This window comes from Drosophila bipectinata, chromosome 2R (assembly GCF_030179905.1).
Source record: "Drosophila bipectinata strain 14024-0381.07 chromosome 2R, DbipHiC1v2, whole genome shotgun sequence".
Classification (NCBI taxonomy): Eukaryota; Metazoa; Arthropoda; class Insecta; order Diptera; family Drosophilidae; genus Drosophila; species Drosophila bipectinata.
Window position 1 is genome coordinate 5,745,021 of NC_091737.1, and position 27,945 is coordinate 5,772,965.

The 27,945-nt window shown below is 37.8% G+C and overlaps 1 protein-coding gene across 2 annotated transcripts; it reads right to left on the reverse strand.

The window, feature by feature from the left end:
* Nucleotides 1–1,450: 1,450 nt before the first annotated feature.
* ap (apterous) lies at nucleotides 1,451–21,206 on the reverse strand. Of its 2 annotated transcripts, XM_017248635.3 has the most exons (8): nucleotides 20,163–21,206; nucleotides 15,577–15,788; nucleotides 15,293–15,509; nucleotides 13,709–13,848; nucleotides 3,183–3,356; nucleotides 2,868–3,124; nucleotides 2,452–2,648; nucleotides 1,451–2,377 (listed from the first exon to the last, which is right to left on the reverse strand). In XM_017248635.3, exons 1-8 carry the CDS (start codon nucleotides 20,199–20,201, stop codon nucleotides 2,204–2,206), a joined length of 1,410 nt encoding a protein of 469 aa, XP_017104124.1. In that variant the 5' UTR covers nucleotides 20,202–21,206; the 3' UTR covers nucleotides 1,451–2,203. The 2 variants fall into 2 exon arrangements, with proteins under 2 accessions (XP_017104124.1, XP_017104125.1); XM_017248636.3 differs by lacking the exon at nucleotides 3,183–3,356.
* Nucleotides 21,207–27,945: the final 6,739 nt, after the last annotated feature.

Below are 27,945 nucleotides of genomic sequence, written 5' to 3' on the forward strand. Positions count from 1 at the left end.
GGCCTATGGGAGCAACCACTGTGCATTCTAGATCCGGTTGCAATGTCATGGCAAGTGTCGTCATGATTATAAAACACCTCCGAATTTCCTAAGAATGATCGGAACAACAAAAAAAATATATTCTGACGAAGAGGCTGTCGATATAGACGATATCATTAAAAACTTTGAATTAAACTATACAAAATTTTCCCGAAATTACCCTTGCAGTTAAAACCCTCTGCAAGGGTATAAAAAGCTATCTAAACATGATTTCATATACCCTTGCAGAGGGTATTATAATTTTGTCCAAAAGTGTGCAACGCAGTGAAGGAGACATCTCCGACCCTATAAAGTATATATATTCTTGATCAGGATCACCTCCTGAGTTGATATGACCATGTCCGTCTGTCCGTGTGTCTGTCCGTTTCTACGCGAACTAGTCTCTCAGTTTTTAAGCTATCGTCTTGAAACTTTGCACACACCTTTCTTTCCTTTGCACGCAGTATATAAGTCGGAACGGCCCGGATCGGCCGACTATATTCTATAGCTGCCATATAACTGATTGATCGGAAATTTTTTCGTATTTTTGAAGATAGAAGTTTGGGACTTTTTTTAGATTTTGTTTTGTAATAAATTGGATTATATATTCCTATTCCCATAAGGATCGGCCAACTATATCCGATGTTTGCGATATATATCCGGTTTTAACTGCAAGGGTATATAAACTTCGGCTCCGCCCGAAGTTAGCTTTCCTTTCTTGTTTTTATCTGAACGAAGATCCAACTTCCTATTTAAACAAGAAAGGAAAGCTAACTTCGGGCGGAGCCGAAGTTTATATACCCTTGCAGTTAAAACCGGATATATATCGCAAACATCGGATATAGTTGGCCGATCCTTATGGGAATAGGAATATATAATCCAATTTATTACAAAACAAAATCTAAAAAAAGTCCCAAACTTCTATCTTCAAAAATACGAAAAAATTTCCGATCAATCAGTTATATGGCAGCTATAGAATATAGTCGGCCGATCCGGGCCGTTCCGACTTATATACTGCGTGCAAAGGAAAGAAGGGTGTGTGCAAAGTTTCAAGACGATAGCTTTAAAACTGAGAGACTAGTTCGCGTAGAAACAGACAGACAGACGGACAGACGGACATGCTCATATCAACTCAGGAGGTGATCCTGATCAAGAATATATATACTTTATAGGGTCGGAGATGTCTCCTTCACTGCGTTGCACACTTTTGACCAAAATTATAATACCCTCTGCAAGGGTATAAAAAAAAAAAAAAAACAAAAAAAAATGTGTATATGGGACATTTTTTTAGATTAGCTTTCCTGTCTTGTTTTTAAATTTTTTAAAAATTTTTTAACAGAATGTTATCCTATTAATAGTTTTACCTTGAATTTTCAATAAAAAAAAGGTAAAATAATTTTTGAGTTTTTTATTTATAGTAATGAAACCCCAATTTTAGTTTTTAATCATTTTTATTTGGCTTCTATGGTAAGACTTATGGTTAATCTATTTGTAAGTACAAATCTTACTTAACTTTTTTCTTCGTTTATGATCATTGCACCTACTTATCTTCGTCTTAGATCCATTTTAATGAGTTCTGTTCGTGCGACATAGGCGTAGCAAATAATATACCGAAACACTACAATACGCGCTACTTTTAATGAATTTCTTTTGATAAACTAAATTCACAACTAACTATTACATTTTGGGCAATAAATATTAAATACATATAAATGTGTATATTCGTTTAATTAAATGTTGATATAAAAAAGTTATGTACACAAATAATCATGATTAAGTTTTAAATAGCATTATTTTGTAACAATAACCTGTTTCTACGCAAGTTTTGGCGCGTACGACTATTTACAAATGAAAAGAATGGTTACAGAAATAACATGGGAAGCAAACATCTGTGCTTTATAGGCATTAACGACCCGTAAAGCGGTTCCAAACCCACCTTAAAAAAGGATATGGCTAAGAAACGACTACAAGACGGCTTGTCAACATGTCTAAAAAAGTTTCTAGACGAGTTATACATATGTATATATCGATGCATATTTCATAATGTGTTTTTTTTAGAAATCCAGCCGAGTCCAATCGCTTCTGTTCAGCTTGTTTCTGGGCCAAATCCGGAGTCGACACAGGGGCTAAGTCGAAGCCTCCGGGTCACATTCCCACTGCTTTTTTCTTTTACCTTGAACAGCTGTTAGTCAAGGTTGTGCGGCGGAGTAGTGTTTGGACCGCCCAGTATAAATGAAGCGGGACTATGAACCGAAATGCTGTCAAGATCCAGAACGCCATCCCCCTTCTCCAGGATCCCACTTCCATCCTGCTTCATCATCATACGGCGCCACTTGGCCCGGGCGTTTTGAAACCAGACCTGCGAAATTGCGATTGTTAGTAAGTACGAGCTAATCATTTTTGGAAAAGGGCGCGAAAATTAAAAATATTCACCTGTAGGACTCTCTTTGGTAACCCTGTTTTTTGCGATAGTTGCTTTAAGTCCTTGGCATCGGGGTTATGATTGATGGCGAAATACGACTTCATAGTTCGTAACTGGTGATGTTTAAAAGAGGTGCGCATTCGCTTTGTCCGCGATGAGGAGCTCATGTGTGATCCCCGTCCGAAGTCAACGTACTCCGTGTTAAGATCTGCAATCGAAATCCCAAAAGTCTTCAAGTTGTGTCGACTTTTTCACAGTCTCTCCAGTTTTACGATTCGGGCCCATAAAAGAAGCATTTTGCTGCCGTCAATACACCAATGGCGCCAAATTCCAGCTTAAAAGTATCTCAGCTGTAGTGCAACCATTAAGAGCCCGACTGCATGCTGCCTCTTTTATGTCTACCATCGCATAACAATTTACAACCTACCTATGTTCGCGGTGAAGGGCTCAATGTCCTTGGGCTTGCGTTTTCGCGGCCTTCCTTTCTGTCGCGCCGGTTGCGGCAAACCGGTGATGACATGAGACGCGGGGACGAATATGCCCGTAGGAACAATGCTCCGGCTGGGGTCCGAGTGCGGGCTTGAGGAGTCGTTGTGTGGCGAGCCAAACTGTGTGTTGTACGGGTAGGAGGCACTCATGCTGGACGAGGCAGCGTCTCCCTCCCGGGCTATACTGTAGTGGGTCCTGCAAGGATAATTGGTTTAGTTGGTTCTCTGGCGAACGGACCGGCTGTTAGGCTAACCTGCAGTATATAAGCGCATCAATGATGCCGTATTGGTCGCCTTTTGTCAACGGCGTGTGGCATACCGTACAACAAAAGCAGTTTACATGAAATACCAGGTTCCGGGCGCGCATTACTAACTCGTTGGAGCTGATTGAGGCCAGGCACCGGGAGCAACGGCGAGTACCAAAAAAACTAAAAAAAAAAGAAAATATGCCATTCGCATTAGCTCACTCAGAATTAGATATCTTAAGACTAACTTTGCCAAATCATGTGTCATTATGCTTTAATAATCGAGCTGGTTGCATGAGGTTTTTAAATTCCTCCACTGAATCACTGATCATATGTTTGCAAATCTGGACTCATACAGGAGCTGTTTAAGGTAATTGATGCTCTTTTTTGAGCATGTTGTAGCGTAAGGACGGTACAAAAGAATCACAACACCTACTCATCGAAATTGTGTTATGGTCATTGCGTGGAGATAATAGCCTGCAGTGATGACTACTCCTTCTTTTCAGCCACTGAGGACTATCTCTCTCTCCTTTGCAAAAGGTAGATGAGACATTAATAGTTCCTATACCACAATAGGATGAAGGGCCCCTGAGTCCCTGAGACACACGTTTCTGACGACGCAAACGCAGACGACAAATAACACTTAATGTGCGAGACATGCCATTTCTTTGACATTAATCAAAATAATTGGCGCATTTGACTTAAGAAACAGACTCCCTCAGCAGACTCATTCTCACATTTCTGAAACCCGGAGCGGATCCTGGCCGAAAGCATCGGCTGGAGGGGCTAACACCAGGCACGAGGCCAATTTTAATTTCATACAAATATATCATATTCGTTTGGAGCAAACTTCAAGAGATATTCAAAGCCCCATCCCCTAGTACCGTTCATCATCTGCATATCGTAGCATTTTGAAGGAAATTGTTTGGGATGTGACGCCGAGATTTTTGTCACATCGCCATGTCGCACATCTTGTCGCTACACCTCTCGCCGAACTTTCGCTCAGGTTTCGTCTCTTCTTCAGCCTTCAGTTATAGGCCTTACTTATACAGATGATTTTTACGTAGTATATACTAGTCTCCATGAATGTATGTGCGTTGAACACGGCGCGTAGGTCGGAGGCCTCATAAATAATATTATACATGAACTTTGAGGACAGCAACGTGGTCGCTGCTACCAACTCATAAAACTGATCCAGACCGCTGTCTTAACGGATTCATTCCGAGACGCTTGCAATGCCCAGAAACGCCCCTTTGTCGCCTCAAAAATCCTACGAGCAAGGGAGACGGCGCAAGAAAAATGAATTATGATTATTGCCATGTAAAAGAGCAGGCGAAATGTCAAAGTGACAACGCCTAATATATGATTATGTTTTCGAGCGCTCGAAATCTGATACTCTCACACACATTCTGGACACCCTCCCCCGGCTCCCGATCCCGCATCTGTTCCAAAATCCCCTGCATCTCCAGTCTTCCTTCAGTCCACTCGGTACCAAATCAGTCCCCAACTCTAAGTACGGAATCTGTATTCACGAGTCCCAACCGCTAAGTACTTTTTAGAGAAAAGCAGTGTATTCCCAACAGTTAAAAAACTTGTTTATATTTACCCTTGCAGAGGGTATTATAATTTTGGTCAAAAGTGTGCAACGCAGTGAAGGAGACATCTCCGACCCTATAACGTATACATATGTATTCTTGATCAGGATCACCTCGTGAGTTAATATGAGAATGTCCGTCTGTCTGTTTGTCTGTTTCTACGCGAACTAGTCTCTCAGTTATAGTCTCTAAATTTTTAAAGCTACCGACTTGAAAATTTGCACACACCCTTCGCAGTATACGGCCGGAATCGGCCGACTATATACTATAGCTGCCATATAACTGATTGATCGGAAATGCTAAAACTTTGGTGTTTTTAAAGTTAGAGAGTTCAAATGCTATTTTTAGCAAAATAATACGACATACAAAATTTCGTAAGGATCGGTCAACTATATCCTATAGCTGCCATATAACTGAACGATCGGAAATGACCCAAATTTCATGTTTTTGAAGATAAAAAGTTGCAACTCCGTATAGATTCTATTTTTAGTCAGTTTATTGGACCTTTCAAATTTCATAACGATCAGCCGACTATATCTTATATAAAGTGTTTGGTATTTTTTGGTATTATTTTTGAAGATAGAAAATTGGGATTTTTTTTTAGATTTTCTAATAAATTGGTTATTTTATGATATTCTCGGCCATGATATAGGATCGGCCAATTATATCCGATTTTTTCGATACATAGCCGGTTTTAACTGGTATAAGGAAATATCTTCAACCCTATAAAGTCTATATATATTCTTGATCTGGATCAATAACTGAACGATCGGAAATGGTATTTAGTAAAAATAACAACTTTGGTTTTTTTGAAGACTGAAGTTTTGAACTTTTTTATATTTTTTATTCAAATATTATGATATTTGCTATTTATTATATTATTATGATATATTATTATTATTATATTATATAATATATTATATATTATAATATTAGATATATATTATATATAGATATATATTAGATATATTATATTTTCATAAGGATCAGCCAACTATATCCAATATTTACGATAAATATTCGGTTTTCACTGCAAGGGTATATCAACTTCGGCTCCGCCCTAAGTTAACTTTCCTTTCTTGTTTTTAAATATGTTAATTATTTTTTGTATAATTTTTTGATGTTAAATTGAGGTTTAAACAAATATATACTCCGTCGAAAATAATTAACCGCGTTTATATATAATCAAAATTTACCAAATAGGTTGACAGTGCTTATAATAAAATTCCAAAAAACTTTTGTTTTGTATGTGACGTCTCATAGACCCGTCGACATACATATGTATGTATGTATTTATATAACCAAAACAACATAATTTTAGTGGAACCTGAAGGCGCTGGAGATCAGGGAATGTAGATAGTAAAGAAGATGCAAAAGCCTATGACCTGATAGCCACGTATTTAATGCGCTTTCTTGACAAACAGCAAAAAGCCAAGCTGATGGGCAGGTGGGGACTGATAGCGCTGCGAATCGTGGCCAAGTGCCCGTCGCTCCTCTTCGGCCAGTCGCGGCTACTCCATACGCTGAAGAGCCGACTGAAGCGTCTGAAATCAGTACGGCAGCAATGGTATGAAGGTTAGACCAAATAGCTGGCCAGCTTTGTTTTGAGGGCGGATGAGTTGAGAGAATGTGCGTTGAGCATGCTGAAGTGTAAACCGACGTGTGGCCCAACTGGGCGCCGCGGGATCTCATGCCCAGGGCATCAAATAGGGGGCACAGAGGTTCATTTGCAACAAGGGTCGAGAAACAGGACGTGTTTTGTAACGTGAGAGCATTTGTAAATGAAGTTTCAAGTGCCGCCCGCTGAGCTCTGGTCTTCCGATTACATATGTATGTATAAGTGCATCAGAAACAACAACAGCGGATTTCCCAGACGGCACGCCATCGTCGGCTTGCAGAGCAGTTCCTTCCGCCGGAGTTTTGTTGCTTTGCGTTGAGTTGTACTTGCCTTGCATGGCATGCCTCACCTTGTAACCCTATTGGCCAGCAATTTTGGTAAAGGTCTCACGAGAACAATCTCCCTGGGTCCTGAAATCCTGCCCCGCAAATTCGGGTAGTGCCGGCGTCCCGTGGCGATAATTCGATGCTAGGGAATGCCCAAACTTATACAATAATTGTATTTATTTTTTAGTTTAGTGTATTGGTTTTGTTTTGACTACCGGGGAGTTTCATTGAGCCGATTGTGTTTTGGATGGGTTAAATGTGCTGGAAAATTAGTTGTGTCTCTAGTTTTTGAGCTAATGGCTTGAAATACCGCAACCCCAAACATTAAACTAGGTTTTCAAGATTTTCATTCACATAAACTAGAGCATTTGCATTTTTAAACGTTCTTTAATAGGACTTTTCCGGCTTCCAAGAACGTAAGCCTATGTCTAATGGTTTTGTGACCATAATTTTATAGTTTAGCTGATTAGATTATCGCCCAGCTGTCAGACTTGCTCCGGGGAACGTCTTTTCCCTCCCCCACGTTACCATTCAGAAAGAGGCTCTTGCGCATAAATTCGGTGTAAAATGCTTTCTCAAGATGCCTATTAAACATTTTAATTATCGCGCTGCCCTGAATTTATACCGGGTATTCAGACCCTATCAGTTTGTGTGTCCAGATCGCAGCAGAGGAAAGGTTATTCGACGCACTGTGCAGCCAAGCGAGCAACGTGCGAAGCGTCGGAGCGAACAAGGAAAAGAAGGGAAGGCTGAAGCGTTGATGTTCGCAATTCGCCTCACGAGGGCTTATGTTTTGTTGTAATTATTTCTCTAGGTGTTCAGCTTTCAATTGGGACAATTTTTAATCCTGATTAATAACTAATTCTTAATAACAAGTAGTCTTGTTCACTATAAGCTTTTTAAAATTAAAATTAAAATTTAAAATTTGAATAATTTTATTTTTAAAATTTCATTCCCAAATGAAATTCCAAAGAGTATTATAATTTTAGCCAATATGACATCACTGTCACCATATAATATGTGTATATAGTATATTCATATATTCTTCATCAGGATCATCTTCCATTTCATATATGTACATATGTCCGCGTTTCTTTCCATCTCACCTATCGGAAATTCGGATCTACAATATTTATAAAGGGTCGGACGGCTATATACCACAGCTGCCATATAACTTAATGTTCGCTAACTTGTACCATTCAGATTTAAGCTAGATATTTTTAAAAATTTTTAGAGTATATAACTGGTCTGAGTTGCAAAAAACTGTTGATCATTTCAAAGTGTCAGAAAAAAATCGATCATGTCGGAACACTTTGAGAATCGGGTCTGAACAAAACACTTTAAAGAGCTTTTGCTCAAAAAGTTTTCTGCTTTAACTTTCTTTTAAATTTTAAATTTTAAAGAGTAGGGAGGATATAAGTATGATAAGTAGGGTAGTAGTATAAGCATACTAAACACTTCATTCAGATCTTTTTGTTAAAAGTTTCTCTTAAAACCAGGGACCGTAAAAAATGATTATTGTTATGATTTTTATTTTAAAAATCACAAAATAATGATTATTCTCAAAATATAAAAAAATATGAGCGAAAAAATAAAAATCAGAAAAAAATCATTATTCTTTGATCGAAAAATAAAAATCACAAAATATACATTATTCAAAAAATCAAAAAATAAAAATCACAAAATAATCATTATTATTGATTTTTATTTTTTTTCGCTCAAAAATATCACTCAATTCGTGATTTTGCGCTGTGTATTAGATTGTCTTGATATTTGACTGCATTTTTCCCTTGATCACATATATAGAGGTACCATTTAGTACTATGATTTCTTCACTAACAGCCTTCCGTACCACTAAAAGTTAAGAAAATTGAATCTAAAGCTTCTATAAATCATAGAAACAAATTTTTCTATGGAAGATTGTTTAGTTCTAATTAAAATTAGAAGAGCATACCATATTTAAATTTTGGATTAAAGGAAAAGTCCAAAAACATTTTATTGAATTTGTTATAGTTATTTAAGCTTTTTATTTTTAATTAATTAGGAACTTGAAATATAATTTTTTGAAAAAGTCATGGCCATCTACAAAAATTTTAAGTATTTTCTGAACCGAAATTTTAAAGAGTCTTGTATTTAACGTGGAAATTTTCCAAATGTGTAATCCTCAAAGCGAATCCTAGCTGAATATGCTATTTTAATTTAAAAAAGTGTTAAGTTAAAAAAAAGTGTTTATGTAAAATGTATAGAACTTTATAGGCACCAAATGAAGATTTTTCGTTAAATCACAATATTCGGAATTTTGAATTACCCGTCTAGAAGGTATTATAGAGCATCTCTCTGAGCCAAAAATATAACTTTTGTATTAATTTTATTACAAAGTAATAATACAAAGTAACCCTTTTGTCGAACACTTGTAACCAAGTGGTCACTGAAAGCCAATTTTGTGGGGATCATGTTATTAAAATGGACACTGCTAAAGTGTTACAGAGAGACTGATTTTTTTATTCTGTTAATAACATCTGTCGGACTGAAACTGTTTGAATCAAGGAAAGCTAACTTCGGGCGGAGCTGAAGTTGATATACCCTTGAAGTTAGAACCGGATCGGATATAGATGGTCGAGCCTTATGAATATATAATATAACCAATTCATTACAGTACAAAATCTAAAAAAAGCCCCAAACATCCAACTTCAAGAACACCAAAGTTTGTATTTTTACCAAATACCATTTTCAATCGATCAGTTATATGGCAGTTAAAAGACATAGTCGGTCGATGGTTATGAAGTTTCGTAAGTGGGATCAGCTGAGCCAAAATAGAATTTAAACGAAGTTTCAGCAAAACACGAAAGCTATAGGATATAATCGGCCGATCTTTATGAAATTTGGTGGGTCGTTTAATTTGGTAGCCAAAATAGAATTCGTACAAGATCCGAACTCTCTTACTCTAAAAACACCGAAGTTATACCATTTGCGATCAATCAATTATATGGCAGCTATACATTGCTCTTCTGAAGTCGTGGGTCTGATCCCGGCTGTTCCGACTTATACACTACGTGCATATAATTATATACTACGTGCAAAGGAAAGAAGGATGTGTGCAAAGTTTCAAGTCGATAGCTTTAAAACTGAGAAACTAGTTTTCGTAGAAACAGACAGACGGACATGCTCATATCAACTCAAGAGGTGATCCAGATCAAGAGTATATATACGTCTTATCCTCAGCAAGGGTATTAATATAATAAAAAACAAGAAAGGACGGCTTTAGTCAAGTTTCTCGACTATATTTTCCAAAATAGACTATATTTTATAAAATAGTCAAAGTTCCAAACATTCCGTACTGGCGCCACGATTTGTGGGAGAGGGATGGTGAAGGATTCTGCATGCCAAATCCTATAGCTCTATCTCTTATAGTCTCTGAGATCCACACGTTCATACGGACAGACGGACATGTTTATATCGACTCGGCTGTTGATAATGATCAAGAATATATATACTTTATGGGAGAGGAGATGATCCCCTCTCTATGTTAGAATGTATGTAACACGACTGCAATATACCCCTCTATTCTACGAGTACCGTTTATAAAAAGTGTTTCGATCAGAGGTAAATAACAATTTTTGCAATTTAAGGGTATTTTTTCTATACAGACAGCATTAAACAAATTAAATGTGCAAGCTCTGCTAAAATGTATCTGATACGGAACAATGAAAACATTTGAAATTGCCATTGACCTGTAAAGGTTTATACACAAGTAAAATTTATTACAGATTGAAAGAGTATGCGTATGTGTACGTTCTCAAAAATACATTTGAAATCCGATTTTACCCAGTTTTTATGAGGGAACTCCAGACACATAATATGAGTGGAGCCTACCGTTTGCAGCATTTTGAGGCGGCGAGTAGAACATAAAAAGCAGCGTGAGATTGTTAGCTTCAGTCTGGTTGAGACTTTCTTTGACTTTTAGTTGGTCGTGTAGAGTTAGCTGTAGTGGTATTGCGCGGTCTTTGCACTTTTTTAATTTAATTAATTTTTTGTGTTTTATAATTCAACCCTTTCTGATGGCGGACGATAAAAATATTTTATTGTCAGACCCACGACTTCAGAAGAGCAATGTATTTTATACCACGTCGGCTGATTTCGCTCAACTTCTCACTGACCAAAAATAAATTGTGACGCTTCGACGATTTTTAAACAGTAAGCATTTATGTTACTCTTCAACAACCATTTCTGTTTTTCTTAAGGACGCTGTTAACTTGGACCTTTTTAACGGAAGGCTTTCAATTTAGAGGCGCTGATTATAACCTACCTGTGGGATAGCTAAGAAAAAAACTTTCTCAATACTTTAATACTTTTTTTAATACTCAATATTTTTGTAATATTCCAAAAAGGAAGCCACGGAGCGAAATGATATTGCCTTATTGCACTTATCAATGTAGAATAACTTGGTGGCAGCGGACTTGTACAAAAAATTCAATTACTTACTCTGGGTGTCTAATCCCGAAACAACGGATTTATAAACAGATCGACTTAAAGACAACGGATACGCAGCATACGAAGTATACACTGGTCAGTTTTGTGAGACACTACATAGAAAACTACATAGTCCACAATGAAGAGCTTTCAGATCCATGTAAACGGAGGAATATGAGATAAAGTAAAACAAATCATTTAAGGAAAGCCAAAGTTCTGAAGTCAAAACCAAAAAGGATTGGTATTAATGAGTTTGCTCCCTTCTCTTCCAACCACATCCTTTTTACTGTTTTTTTAATTCAACTAAACATATGGAGCGTTTGGTTTGTACAACATATGGTTTATACTAAATACATAAGTATAAATTTTGTGGCATACTTTTGTCTGTTACAAAACTCAAACTGAATAAATTTATTACAAAAGCTTACAAAAAGTCTATACCTCCTATTAAAGTCATCAGATATGGATAATATGGTGTATAAATAACTTAAAAGTAGTTACTGATATATAAAAGTCATGGAAGGTGAGATTAAATTGGAAAAACACAATATGTGTTATGCTTTATCTTCATTGAAGGATGTTAAAGTCAAGGTTCTCAAAGCTTTTAATGAAGGAATTGAATTTTTTAAACTAGCCATTTCAGTTTTACAATAAAACGACAACCTAAATACTTAAGAATACTGGGCAGATTCGACCGGCTCAAGGTAAAAAGTAAGGTAATTTATATGCTTCGAGCACTTATTTGATTATTTTTTATAAAATGGGAATGTTTAAAAATAAAAGTTGGGTGATATCAATATAATTAAAAATATGTTGTCCTTAGAAGTAAAAATTAATCACCAGGTGGTTGCCACATGTAATTTATATGATATATGGCCTTTTGATATTCGGATACACTCGTCGTAAACTTGTATGCTTTTGTATGCTTTATTTTATTTTTGTTTATCATAACTCGACTGTGCGTCTCTTTTTTTTTGACAAAACATGGATTTATTTTATTAGATGGAAATGACGCTTGCAGCGGAATTCCAATTCACCCCGCGACCCGAACCTCCCACCCGATTTACAGACAGTGCATAGGGCATAAATTCGGCGCTGCACAGACCGCCTCCCCTCTTGTCATATTTGACATCTCTAGTATAAATCAACGGGAAATGTGGGAACGGTGGGGGGCGAGCCACTGCGGGGCCCGATGTGATTAATAACGCCGAGCATCAGTAAGTAGAGGCAAGGCGGCAGCCATGGAAAAACCGCCGGAATGAAACGAAATGAAACATTACGGCGGAATGGATTGTGTATGACTTGACATGGTGACCGCCAAGCGCATCCCGCACCCCCTTTCACGGGCCGGGGTCTGTCTGCGCGAGTGCCATCGGAGCCAGCGGTTCCAGCGATTTCAACGGAGCGAGGCGATAGCGCCGATGGAGACGGGAATCAGCCCCGCAATTTCCATCAGCTTCTCGCAGCAGAAGGCGCAGATAGTACGACCCTGTTCCATATCAAGCCAACATCGGAATGGGCATCGGCCTGAGGCACTTGCTGACTCCCGATCTGACTATCATGCTGGGTATTTTGAAATATGAAGCGGTAATAAATGTCACAAGAATCATTTGGGAGGAAATGCGAATGACGGGCGTGACTGGTAAGGGATTTATGGCACACCGAACGTAAAAAGCGCATTCGAAAGCTGAGTGCGGCTGAGAATTTAACGGTTATTTGGCTCCCTAGCAGGTGTTGACCTTTTTCCTTGCCTCTTGCATCCTGGCCTCGATGGCTTGCCCGTAATTTTTTTTTGCTAAATTCACTGCTGCCACACAGAAATTATATAAAAGTTAACTGCACCCCAAAATTTCGTTTAATTATAACCGTATTCAGTGAATTTTGTTGCTCTCAGTGAAGAGTTTTAGCGTGATAGTGGCGGCGCGTGAAATCACATTTCTTATGCGGTAGACTCGGCTGGTGGCTTGCAGGAATCACAGACTAAGGAACGGCTGCGGCGAAACCACCCAGGCGAAGAGTGTCAGCAAAGCTTCACATCTCACCCAAAACTCATAGCCCAGCTAGCGTGCAGCTTAGCTGCAGCTCCATTCTTAGGCAGAGTGAGCGTTCTTGAGAATGCGGCGAAAAGCAAACAGCAGAACACACGCAGGGCCACTCAGGCTGGTGTGCTCCGATGGGCGGGCGGCCAAATTTACGGACGGCGGACGATCAGGGTACTGCCGTCTCCGTTGCGGTCTGCTTCTTCTTGCATTCCAATTCTCGATCGCGTTCACATTCGCACGAGTTCAGCCTTCGCACAGTGGTGCAAAACAATGCCGGGTAGCACATGCATAAATACTTCACTCGCGTGTTTAGAAATCATTTTCTAGTCAATGTCGTGGCATGCAGTTGCGGCTTTATCTGATTCATCAGGCCCATGGCTCGGTTTCTCAACAGCTTCTAAGATTCTGAAGGAGATTTCCGCCACTATTACTACTCGAATAAAATTTTCTGAATGGAACTGGCTTTGGTTTGGCGTTTGCTTACCTATAATAATCGTTTTTGCAATAAATGTTGCCGTCACGTGAGTAGCAAGACGATTCCCGTTCCAGCGGTTGTCGGCAGGCGTAGCACTGCAAGCAACTAGCGTGCCATCGTTTTTCCACGGCGGAGAGGTAGAAGCGATCCTATGGAAAGACCAAAATATAAATGCCAAATTTAAATTTGCTCGCACTTACAGAAATGTCCAAATCAACTATCGAAGAATTAGTTATGTAACTTTACGAGCTATCTAGTATTTCACGAGAAAAACATGTATATACATATTTTAGTCAGTCTGTATGAAAAGGAAAGCTATAGTCGAGTTTCACGACTATATTATACCCGGGACTCACCATTTCTTGCCACACTTCAACTGAATTTTAAAGTATGGACACTCAGTGATTACAAAAATTTCATACTTTTGTGCTCGGGGAAGCAATCTGTGAAGCAACTCCTCCCGAAATTGTCCGCTTGGGCTAAATTTTGATTTGTAGGTAATTAGGGAAAGGTATTGGAAAAGTGTGGCATCAAAACAATTTCAAATAACTTGTTAGAACTGGCGCTACAACAAGATTTCAGTTTTGGGCACAAAGTCGATCTGGATGGATACCAAGGACCGTCAATACGGACAGATGGTCATGGCTATATTGACTTAACTGTTGATGCTGATCAAGAATATATGTATATACCTAATAGGGTCGGAGATGATTCCTTTTCTATGTTACTTACATTTGTACGAATGCAATATAACCTTGTACTCTACGAGTATCGGGTATAAAAATGTAACGCTATACGATTAGCAGGTACATGTCTATGTACAATTTATGTTTAGAAAACAATATTCCGCTAAATATTGTTATTTTTATACCCTTGCAGAGGGTATTATAATTTTGTCCAAAAGTGTGCAACGCAGTGAAGGAGACATCTATAAAGTATATATATTCTTGATCAGGATCACCTCCTGAGTTGATATGAGCATGTCCGTCTGTCCGTCTGTCTGTCTGTCCGTCTGTCTGTTTCTACGCATACTAGTCTCTCAGTTTTAAAGCTATCGTCTTGAAACTTTGCACACACCCTTCTTTCCTTTGCACGCAGTATATAAGTCGGAACGGCCGGGATCGGCCGACTATATCCTATAGCTGCCATATAACTGATTGATCGGAAATGGTTGTTAGGAAAATCACCGGAAATGTGGTTTTTTGAGTTAGGGAGTTCAAATTTTACATGAAAGCTATTTTTGGCAAAATAATACGACATGCCAAATTTCAAAATTTCAAAATATAAAAGTCTAAGAAGGGTGTGTGCAAAGTTTCAAGTCCAAAGCTTTAAAACTGAGAGACTAGTTTGCGTAGAAACAGACAGACGGACAGACAGACGGACAGACGGACATGCTCATATCAACTCAGGAGGTGATCCTGATCAAGAATATATATACTTTATAGGGTCGGAGATGTCTCCTTCACTGCGTTGCACACTTTTGGACAAAATTATAATACTAGACGGACAAAATAATAATAAATTTAAAAAAATACATTATACCCTTGTACTCTACGAGAACCTCGTATAAAAATAAATGTACATTACACTTACCTGTATTTGCCGGCCACATCCAGCGCATTCATCGAGGTTTCGCGTTATTTTGCTATCGTTGGTGGACTCTGGACTGCTGGGCGGCCCAAACGGTTCAGTTTTGAATGATATGCCCGACGTTGTCTCATCACTGATCTCCGTGCAGTCAGTGCGACTGCGACTGATTGAAAATTTGGCTGTTGAGTCTTCGAAAGTGGCTCGATCGGCGGTTTCATAACTAGAGGAAAAGTAAATTCGATGATGTATATAATTGATGTACATTTTTGTTGGAGTGTTTATAATACCGTCTGAATGAATCGGTGTTGTATGCATTGCCGAAAGGCTTTGTACTGTGATCACAAATATCTGGACACGAGGATGAGGAGCATGTGCGGAACAAAGGATGATTGGTACTTGCACCTGCAGCACTGCCACAGTGGTTGCTCCCTTGATGTGCTACAGGTGGTGTCGGACTTTTTTCCCTTGCGCCGGGCCCAAGAAATCTTGCGCTCTGCTGCTGCAATATTTAAAAGTAAGAAACTTGTTAAAACCCCAATATTTTTGTGCCTTAAATCCAAGAACGTTGCGGTTAAATCAAAAATCAAATAAAGGATGTACTGAATTATAAATGGTGCATATAATTCTAAATGAAAAAAGCGGCAAATCCAAAGGAAAGGAAAAAGTTCGTTTCAATTAGGAGCAAAAAATTTCTGCGTAATTCCAAGAAAAAGATTCGCGACATTGAGAACTGTGAACATGTGAAGAAAATGCAGGGAGGAACCAAAGTAGCTACTGTTGCAACAAAACGCATCCCATGCCATGCCATTTCACCTCCTTTCCCAGCGTTCGTGCGCAACATGTCCCCAAGCTTATTCATTGAAGCAGCAGATCCCTTCAATTTCGCGGGGTACCGGCCATCGAGCCACTCCCCTCCACTGTGCATCTGTTTACTTATTTTTGATTAATTAGTAGAAAATAGATTACGACTGGTGCCTCCCTTCACACTCCCTGCGCCTCAAAATTTTGTTCACTTCGCCAGCGAATTTTGTGTAGAAGATTTTCGGAAAAACCGCATTTTTAATTGTATAGTCCGGGCACAAGACATTATAGTGAGGGAACACGCTGTTGATTCAAATGTATGAACTGGATTGTACAAGTGCCCGATTTTAAACCACGAATTTAAATATAACAGGTAATACCTACATAAGCCTTCTTTTAGGTTTGCATAGATTGACCAAGACTTTTTGCAAATAAACACATGGCCACTCGCATTAGGAAAGAAACTTACGAATTTAGTTGGCTTACAATTGAGTAAAATACTTCAGTTTCTCATAAAAAAATAAAATTTTAGAATATCCAGGAATTTAAATAATACTATATGATAGGATTATTATTACATATGTCTATAAGCAAGTTTCTTTTTTATATTCAGATCAAATTTAGGAAGTGTAACGTTTTTGTGAAAATTACATCTCATTGCAATAAATACATATACATACATATATGTACTTTTGAATAGATATTAAAGAAGAAAGGCAAAGATATAAGATAAATATTGATCATATTGTAAAGTCGGTACCAAACAAATTTCTTATGATAAGAGTTTTGAAAAAAATTTCAAGTCTTTGCACAAACGTTAAAGTTATGCAGTTTCCGACTGTTTATCGTTCTCCTTATTTTCAATCTCCAAAGGCTTCAAATTCAGATTGGAATTTCACCCTGTTCTAACATTTATAAAATAATCACTATTAATTTATTAAAACAAAAAGGATAAAAATAGTTCACAAGAAACTGACATTTTTAAATTTTTGTCGTGTTTTTCGGACTTTGACACCATTTTTTCGGTACAACTTACAAGATATAGTGTAATTTTTAAAAAATATCAATATTATGAAAAAATGAAAATTTAAAATGAAAAACGAAATTAAAATTGTTAAAGTTATAACGCTTTTCTCAAAACAAGTCAGTGCAATTTTACTAGCGCTTAGGAGTACACATTGATATGTGTCTTGTAAGTTCTACCACCAATAAGACACAAATTTTAAAATGTCCGTTTCTTGTGTAAAATTGGTATCCTTTTTTTAAAAATAAATTAAAGATCTATTTTTTTTTTTAAAGCTACAACATTTAACTATTGAAAAACGTCGGAAATTTTAAAATCGGCTTTAAATTACGCGTTTAGGAATTTTTGAGAGCAAAAAAGTTCCGAAAAACTGTTTTTTCTAAATAAATCAAGATTTGAGGGTAGTAGAATTATTTCAACTACGGATTTGTACTATATTCGACCTAATAAACAATTCCTAGGTCTCTTCAAAAGTTCCTCCAATTTGTTTTTTGCTGCACTGTGTAATCTTTTTGGAAAACACCTACATAGTGGTCTAGATCTAAGGTCTAGGGGAAGTAATTTCAGATTGGAAAAGAACGCTTAACATTAAATATTAAATTTTAATATTAAAATATATGTTTTTTTTATTTGAAAGGCTAATAAAAGAAACATTAAAAGAAAAATGTCATTCCAATTGGATATTCTAAAAGATATTTTATCCAATACGATAAAAGAAACGAATAAATTCATAAAAATCAAACGTTAAAACGTAAAACCATAGATTAAGTTGTGCATTAATTTTAAATAGAATTTCATTTTGAATTTTATTTTAAATTTTTTTTAGAAACCTTCACGTAAGGTAAGTTGGCGTCTAAGGGTTTTAAGGTAACATTAAATTTTCAAATGGATCATGAAATAAATTGAATAATAAGAAGTACGGAAACATAGCTTCAAAGTTAATACACCTACAGTTAGTGGATGTTTATATTAGACAATATTTATACATAGCATTGGATATACATATATCGCAAATATCATACATATTTGGACTATCCTTATAAGTTTAAATGAATTCCTTATAATATAAAATTTGACAAAATCTCAAGCTATGCAGTTTTGAATCAAATTTTTTCAAAAATAACACCAAAGTACACTGTAGACTTGTACTTTTACACTGTGCGCAAAGAAAGGACTGTGTGCAGCCGATAGTTTTAAAACAAAGAGACTGAGAGAGAAATTTGGGAAACACCTGCGTTGGGAACTTTTGATATTTAGCTAATCTAATTATTTAGTATATTTAGGCCTATTCGATGTTAGTTTCTTCATCTACTTAATCAGCCACCGACGGTGATTACATAATTTCGTAAACATATTTCCCAAAAAAAATCTCTAATTGGTAGATCTTTATAAAACTTATTTATGTATAATATCAGTCGAATATTAGTTACAGATTTTTGTCTCAGATTCATAGTCCTACAAAACAATCGATGCTTTTTTTTTATTATTTTTTTTTTTTGTATTTTAGAAGATAACAAAACTATGAAATATCTTCAATTATTTCACAATGACTAATTAGCTTACTGGATCATTCTTCTACTTGTGGATTATTATTTATAACAAGCTTAAAAAAAAGAAACTGTATTGTATTTTCACCCATGGGAAAATATGGGAATTGGTTTTGGTACTTGATTATAATGTCCCGCCCGCAATAATTATGGGTAAAAATCCTTGGAAATTGGAAATTTGGATTTGGAAAACAATTTTACTTTATTCATTCTAAAGTTTACAATATGTATAAGAAGACTTTAAAAACAAACTTTAATTTTTTTGTTTTTAATTTTTTGAAGAATTTAGAAAAATTTGTGATAGCGGGTTAGCGAAAGTACTGCGGACTTCTGTGACCCTAGAAAATCATAGAATCTGACCTTTGCTATTACTACGACAGTGATGATGCACACAATTAAAACAACAACGGAAGCAAACTAAAATCAGAATTCTGAGAAATATTTATTGAATGGAATTGACAAGGGTTTTCTTATCTGTAGTGTGGAACGGCAGCTGTGGCCTCTGCCCAGACATTATCTTTGGGGCAGGACCAACTAAGGCATGCAGAGGGCAGTTGTCTAATCGGACTAGAACTGATAACTCACATTAGCCCTGGCTGGGACCGATATAAATAAAAAACAAGAAAGGAAAGCTAACTTCGGGCGGAGCCGAAGTTTATATACCCTTGCAGTTAAAACCGGATATATATCGCAAACATCGGATATAGTTGGCCGATCCTTATGGGAATAGGAATATATAATCCAATTTATTACAATACAAAATCTAAAAAAAGTCCCCAACTTCTATCTTCAAAAATACGAAAGTTGATATTTCTACCAAATACCATTTCCGATCGTTCAGTTATATGGCAGCTATGGGATATAGTCGGCCGATCCTAATGAAATTTGATAGGTTGGATCAATTGACTAAAAATAGAATCTGTATTAAATTCCAGCTTTCTATCTTCAAAAACACGAAAGTTGGGTCATTTCCGATCGTTCAGTTATATGGCAGCTATAGGATATAGTCGGCCGATCCTTATGAAATTTGGCATGACGTAATGTTTTGCCAAAAATAGCTCTCATGTCAAATTTGAACTCTCTAACTCTAAAAACACCAAAGTTATACCATTTCCGATCAATCAGTTATATGGCAGCTATAGGATATAGTCGGCCGATCCGGGCCGTTCCGACTTATATACTGCGTGCAAAGGAAAGAAGGGTGTGTGCAAAGTTTCAAGACGATAGCTTTAAAACTGAGAGACTAGTTCGCGTAGAAACAGACAGACGGACAGACGGACATGCTCATATCAACTCAGGAGGTGATCCTGATCAAGAATATATATACTTTATAGGGTCGGAGATGTCTCCTTCACTGCGTTGCACACTTTTGACCAAAATTATAATACCCTCTGCAAGGGTATAATGATTCAGCATTCCCATTCGTAGAAATACAGAATAGTTCAAAACGTTTCAGTCTAACTCTTTTTAACTAAGAGGAACTTGCAGTCACAGAACTTACCCAATGCATCACAGGGCGCTCCTCGGTGCAGACGCCCATGTGCGTCTTTTGGAATGACACGAGGTCTATTTCCAAGGATGAGGTTAGTCTGGCGTCTTATGTTTATCGTAAGGCGTTTTGCTGAGTCTGGAGCACGTTGTGCCACCTAAGAAAGTGTATAGCTAAGACGATCCCGGGTAATCCTCTGTGTGTTGGTATTGGGTTTTCCCTTATGCGGATTCAAAGTATCACTGGGAACACTGGTCGCTGCTTTATGAATACTACTGCCGATTGGCACTTGATTTACGATCGCTTCGGCTACCAAAAAGCATCTTATATCACGGTTTTGGTCATTTTATGGGCAGCTTTTTTGGAATCGAGATGGAGAGCTGCTTTTTTATTTACTTTATAAATATTTTTTTACCGATTCTTCTTTATTTAACTTCGTTTCAGAATCAAGGTAATTTAAGGAACATTAGGATCACACATAAGCACTACGGAACATTCACTGAAACACTTGACTCTGCAGCAGGTAGGATGATGGGGATCATTAGGTGACATTACTGTCTTCCAAACGAAAACCGATTTGAGCCGATTTGGGATGGCGAAACTAACGGCAGGAAAGGACACCGGTTGCAACGTCAACCGCAGGACAGGCAGAGGTCCCAATTAATTTATTATGTCATTAATTTATGAGACTGCGCTCAGACCCAAATTAAGTGGTAGTAGTCTACTATTTTAGAGTCGGCATGCCGCATCAGTCTGGGTATTCAGACCTTTCTCAGGGTATTCTACGGCAATCCGAGATACTTGCTACTGATAAGGCTTATGAGGAGGTTGCTGCAAACGATCGTCAACTCCTTTGAGGCGACTGTAGCCGCCGACTGATAGCTCAATCCACGTCCGCCGGTACGCTCCAATAGTCGCGGACGGTTTCACAAAATTAAGTCACAGACGCCCAGCCTGGGGCTGCTCGCGTATGTATATGTACGACCCGAACTCGACTTCACTCGCATTAAAACTGCACCGGTCTGCTGACGGACGCGAAGACAACCACTCGCCCAAGCTGCGTAACTGGGAATGTTTGAATGTTTGCCAAGAACCCGACCTAAGCGCCAGCAGCCGATACGTAAACCCTCCCTGTGGGCGCGTTTGTATTTGTGTTCGTGTCTGCGCACACCTTGGGAACGTGACTCTTGCTGCCCCGTTTCTACTCGCACTGCGGCGCGGGTGCTCTCTCTGTGGCAAATGGCGGCGTTCTCAGCTGATTGTGCCTGTATGTTGTGCTCGCTCTGACGCACAGTCTCTGGCGCAAGAGGGCGTGGTATTACTCCCCCACCCATTCTCCCAACACGGTGGGGATTGGGTGCGATGGCTGCTGCCAAAGATGAATAATGCAACGGCAGAACTCAAGAGAAACAGAAGCAAAGCAGCAAATGTGGATAAGCAGCGACAGTGGTGGTGGTCGGCATTTTTGGATGGAATAGAAATGGATCTAGATCTGGACTTGAAGCCGGATCTTGAGCCCGTGACAGAAATTTTGCACCGCTAAGATATGTATGTACATATGTTCGTAAAACAGCTCTGTATTTATGTTTGTATAAGTGAACGATGTATGTATGTATGTACGCCCTTCCAAGCAGAGCCGCGCACACATAGTCCCCCACACTCGTTGCGGGCTCCATTTTTTTGTTTGTAATATTGTTGCTGCTCCCTTTGACATTGTTGTTGCCTTTACTTAAGCTTAGGGATGTGTGCGACCGCCTTATGCGCCACCGGCGACCACGGCCCACCGTACAAGACAGACGAGTTAAGAAAATCGAGCAGGCTTTATTTATTCTAATTTTTTCTGAGACCTGCCATTTTTTTTGTTTACTTCTTTCTTTTAGCCATAAGAGGACCTTGTAAAGTAAAAACATCAATTTTCAAATGCGTTTTTCTCGAAACCATGTTTTAAGAGGAAATCCTAAAGGTCGCGAAAATTGAGTAATCGCCATAAAATCTGTTCCTCAGTAGAATCTGCATCCGTAGTACCAAAGTTGATTGAAAATTTTTAAAGTCATTCTTTTTCATTTCATTTGTTTTTCATTCCCTCAGGTTCTAAAGTTCAAGTTCTATAATTTTGTTACCAGGTTTTGTCCGGTATCAAAATTATAGACGCATTTAGTGTTTAAATTTTTATGATATATATGTATATGTATGCTTGATATATAAATGGTTGATATACAATGGTTGATAAAAAAAATATTAAAAAATTTTATTTCTACTTTTTTTTTTGGAAAAATTTTAGATTACACGTATTTTCAGTTTCGTTTTTAAAATTTAATATTCCTTGTATATTTTTTATTTTTATGGACACCACTACGAACATGGTGTAGTTTTTGCGTCTGCAGAAATAACGGAGCTGTTATCCCACTCCACCAGCCAAGTTTTTCATGTGCATATTTGTGTATATATGTACATACATATATGTATGACGTAAAAGTATACAGATTCAGGCAACATATTCCCATATGGCCTTTGCCATACTGGGCCAACTTGTCTTTTGGCTTCAATTTTTGGATCTACTTTTTGGTTGGAAATGCACTGAGGATTTTATTTTCCAGATTTTGTCAAAAAAGTCATAGTTGGATGGGAAGGAAACAAGAAGACACGGATCCTTCAGTCATACATTCATATCTAGGATATGAATGCAAAGCAATGAGTTCTTATTACGTTGAAGCTCTACAACATAGCAAAGCCTAATATCAGATTTTCATATTTATGTACATAACCGTCTGATTCACGTTCACACCTACTGCATCAGTTTTCGTTGTGTTCTTTGCAACGGTTTGTAGGGCATAAAAACCCCACACCCACACCCACTCCACAACCACCCCACCCTAGACTCAACCTCCACTCACTCCCACACCCTGGGCAATTCGTCCTTTGTCTCTCACCCTTCCCCTCCCGTCTGAACCTGGCTACGCACACAAAGCTGCTGTAGCACCAACAAATAAAACAGCACACCGCACTCCAAGTGAAACGTAAACTTTGACAAGCATTCCCATGCGGAGGAGGGATTGGACAGAAGGCTGTGGGCACGGGAAAGAGACAAAGGGACAGAAGCAGCAAGGCTTACGTAGTGTTCCTGCGAAGTTTCAACGCGAAAATGTTTTTATGTTTCTTTATGCGAGGCACAGGCAAAAGAATTTCTAACGTACCAAATACCCAACCGTCTACCTCTGTCGACTCCCCCATGCCAGTTTCTACCACAGAAGCTAAATAGACAGAAAATTGTACACAATATTCTCAGCCTGCATTTTTCAATTCGTTGCCTAGCATCATTGACTGAAAGCCTGAAAGGCAAAGAACATGTGCGTTGAGTGGCGGTGCCGCTTAGGCCCTGGTGCTCCCGGCCCCCTTTCCACAGTAAAGGACCAGCGCGGCTAAAATGGGGTTGTTCTAATTTAAATGTTGCGATCTAAAATTCTGTGCTTTCTGCATGACACATTGGGGGTTGAATGAGCCGCGCACAGTACCTAAAAATGTCAAAGACGTTTTTGAGAAATCCGTGTATCTTATTCCGTGTAACTTTTCGGCGAGCATCGAAGATTATTTCAACCTTTGTATTTCCAAAATTGTATTGGTATGTACTGTAGATCAGCACCATCATGGTGCATGAGTACCATATTAATCTTTATGCCATACAAAATATATTTTATGCAATATGTAATATTTTATGCAAAATATTAAAAACTAATGTCATCTATATACTGAAATATCGGCCTGTCATTTATAACGTAAGCGACAAACACTTTTTTTAGTAGCCGCGAATCTTCCCGACGATGGTATACCCGGTACTCATCTCTTCCACCTACAATTTAACTAGACTTTATATTTCAAACTTAATGTATGGATTCTTAGCAACAAGTTTTTGTTTCATACTTTTGCGCTTGATCTTGAAGTTCCAAAGTTCTGATAGTTCTATCTTTTAAAGTCTTCGAGATCGATGCGTTCAAAATGTAAGCCCGTTTGTGTGGGAAAAAGTATATATATATATATATATTCCTATAGCTCTATCTTTTATAGTCTCTGAGACCCACACGTTCATACGGACGGACGCACAGACGGACATGGCTATATCGACTCGACTGTTGATACTGATTAAGAATATATACTTTATGGTGTCGGATGATGATGATGATGATTCCTTCTCTATGTTACATACATTACCACGACTACAATATACCCTTGTACTCTACGATTACCGGGTATAAAAACCCTCTCCTGTAGAATTTTGCTTTTTGGCTCTTACGTTATTTTTGCAAATATGGATCAATTTTTACATCCAATCAAAATTCGTGCAAAAACAAGATCTCATTCCCATGTACATGTATAATACATTCATCAAAAAATCCCAAGCTTCTTTCTCAAAAAATAACAAAGTTGGTATCTTTACCAAATACCATTTCCGATCGTTTGGTTATATGGCAGCTATAGAATATAGTCGACCGAAGGATCTGTATGAAGTTCTAACCTTCTATCTTTAAAAACATAAAAGTAATTTGGTATGTCGTATTATTTTGCCGAAAACAGAATACCAACTCTCTAACTCTAAAAACACCAAAGTTATGGAATTTCCGAACAATAAGTTATATGGAAGCTATAGGATATAGTTGACTGACTATATCCGACTATATAGTTGACCGGCCGTTCCGACTTATATACTACATGGAGAAAAGGATGTGTGCCAAGTGTTAAGTCAATAGCTTTAAAAATAAGAGTCTAGTTTGCGTAGAAACAGACAGACGGACATGCTTATATCAACTCGGAGATGCCTCCTTTATTGACTAAAATTATAATACCCTCTGCAAGGGTATAAAAACTTAAGTAGAATGATCACCCCGAGCCTTTACGGGGAGTCCGAAGTCCCCACACTTCTGTCCCCAATGTACAATATATACATAAAAAGTGCACATTTATAAGTTGATAAATAGTTAAAACTTATGTTGAAGAATTAACAAGAAAGGAAAGCTAACTTCGGGCGGAGCCGAAGTTAATATACCCTTGCATGTAAAACCGGATATATATCGCAAACATCGGATATAGTTGTCCGATCCTTATGGGAATATGAATATATAATCCAATTTATTACAATACAAAATCTAAAAAAAGTCCCAAACTTTTATCTTCAAACATGCCAAAGTTGCTATTTCTACCAAAAACCATTTCCGATGGCTCAGTTATATGGCAGCTAAAAGATATAGTCGGACGATAGTTATGAAATTTGGTAGGTCGGATAAACTGACCAAAAATGTAATCTGTACCAAGTTCCAGCTTTCTATCTTAAAAAACACGAAAGTTTGCTCATTTCCGATCGTTCAGTTATATGGCAGCTATAGGATATAGTCGGCCGATCCCGGTCGTTCGGACTTATATACTGCGTGCAAAGGAAAGAAGGGTGTGTGCAAAGTTTGCGTAAAAACAGACAGACGGACAGACAGACGGACAGGCAGACGGACATGCTCATATCAACTCAGGAGGGGATCCTGATCAAGAATATATATACTTTATAGGGTCGAAGATGTCTCCTTCACTGCGTTGCACACTTTTGACCAAAATTATAATACCCTCTGCAAGGGTATAAAAAGAGTTGTTCTAAGTGAGCCATCATAGTTTTAAAACGTTGCAAGACTATCTTCTTTGATTCAGCCCCTGTTAAATAATTGTTCAAGCTAAATAAAAAAAACCAAGTCAATTCATGCGAAAGTTAACATCCTTATTTGTTGAAGTATGATTGTTGTCAATCGGATCGGATGTACGCAACTTTAATGGTTATCCGTGAATCCGCATCGAAAGGGCTACTAAGGGTCTTAGGCGCTTGAAAATAGTCGAAAATCATGGACATGACAGTCGCCTTTTTCCCGCACCCTCTATCCGCGTACTCTTGCGTGTAAAACATCTGAAGTGATTTGTAAACAAATTAAAGACTTGCACGTGTCAGCCTCGTTAATACTGGCTTTGCTCCGCCCTGGTGGTTTAGCCTTTGGCCACTATAGCGATGCGTGTGCGCCTTTGGCCGATACGGACTACAATGCTCTGCGCGTAACGAGGTTTGCGGCGTTGAGAATCGATGTTCACTGATCCGATCCAACTCATCATTTGCATTTAACGTTCATAAGCGCAATGCAATTATCTGTTGCATAGTCGGTGACCTGGTACCATGGGTAGAGAGCCGAAGTCGAGTGCCATACGATCGCAATCTTGGCTGCAGGCACTTGCCTTAACTTATGTCGCGCCACACGCCCAGAAATCCCAATGGCTATTAATTAGGTCGTGCTAGGGGACAAAGGCCAGGGTTTTTAATGATTTAATGTGAAGCATATTTTACAAAGCATATTTTAAAACAAAAATAGATAAGCTACATTAGGCTTATCCGATGCTTTGATACCTTTCTAACTTATGGCCAATATTAATTGATAAAGTTTATAATGTAGATTAACTAAAAAAAAAAAAAGAAAAAAAAAATGTCATATAAATTCGTTAGAAAATGGATCTAAAAAGTAGGAAAAAATGTTCTTATACTAGGTGAAGCAGACAGTTGTCCGTAGTAAAATATAACCTAAACACCGAGAAGCCTGTGTAGAAACAGAGTGTGTAGCCGCGTGAAATATTACAATATAATCATGTAAAAATTATAATCATGTATTATAATTATTATAACTATCCTCTGCCAAAATAAAAAATGCCAAAAAAATATGGCCAAAATAAAAGTAGCTGGTTGCAATGCATTTAGCAGTTGATTATATATTATCGATTATATTACTTTTTCTTAAAAGTTTCTGTAACCTAAATTTATTCATCGTCTTATGTCAACCAACCAACTATCGTTCAGACACATAGAAAATTACTTAAGTAAACGAAAGTTATACAGAAAAACCTACCAAGTAAAAATTCATGAAAAGTGTGGAATTCCTTATTAGATAAAGCTTTTGGATGTCTTTGGCCCATCCTTGCGGATATTTTAAAAAACTGGGTCATTCTATAAAAAATGTATTTTGCAAAAAAAGATCCAACCTTTTTCGATGCGATCATAATTCCGTGCTCATGTTCTTCAGGATCACGACTAGTTTTTATGAGGTCAGAGTGTAAATAATTTTTTCCTATGCTTGTTCCATCTTTACCACATAAGGACCACAAAAGCAGGCTTTCGAATTGTTGTTAATTTCTCATGGGCAGTTTGTAATCAAGCTCTTAACTATGAGAATCCGTTCCAATTTCCTGCCATTAACCTTTTGGCGAAACATATATTATTTATTATTTTCTAAGCCTATTTCCAACTCCTTATTTCGAAATACCTGTAAAGTTCCTCTTTAACTGTTCTTAGGAAAGAGGAAAGAGGGGTTGCGTGAAGGAAAATGATCAAAGTATTTCACACCTGATACCGATACCATTGCTGTTAATCCAATGGACAAACGTGAAGTATCTGGAAAGTACGCCTCCGTTGCATTAAACGCTGTATTACACTGTAGAGGCAACCACGACCCTACGGTCTTCTTTCATATCCACAAACAAAAAATCGTTTAGAGGCCATTGGAAAACAAAGCAAATCATGAGCAGCGATCCCATTTCTCACCTGCGCTAGTTGACTCCCTGCCCACGCCATGCTGCTTTCATTTACACTGATGAAAATTACATTAGCAATTATACAAATGAAGAAGCGACCTAACACATCACCAATTTTTCTTATAGATTTTTGCTAGAAAAAGGTTCAGTAATTTTGTTTCGTGTGTATTGTATACATAATCAAGGTAAACAAAGC

Coding starts and splice junctions, on each gene's coding strand:
- ap (XM_017248635.3), bottom strand. CDS start 20,201: ATGGGCGTCTGCACCGAGGAGCGCCCTGTGATGCATTGG. Junction 3,357..13,708: donor TGCAAAAACGATTATTATAG/GTAAGCAAACGC, acceptor TTTTTTTTTTAG/TTTTTTTGGTACTCGCCGTT. Junction 2,649..2,867: donor GCCCTTCACCGCGAACATAG/GTAGGTTGTAAA, acceptor TTTCGATTGCAG/ATCTTAACACGGAGTACGTT.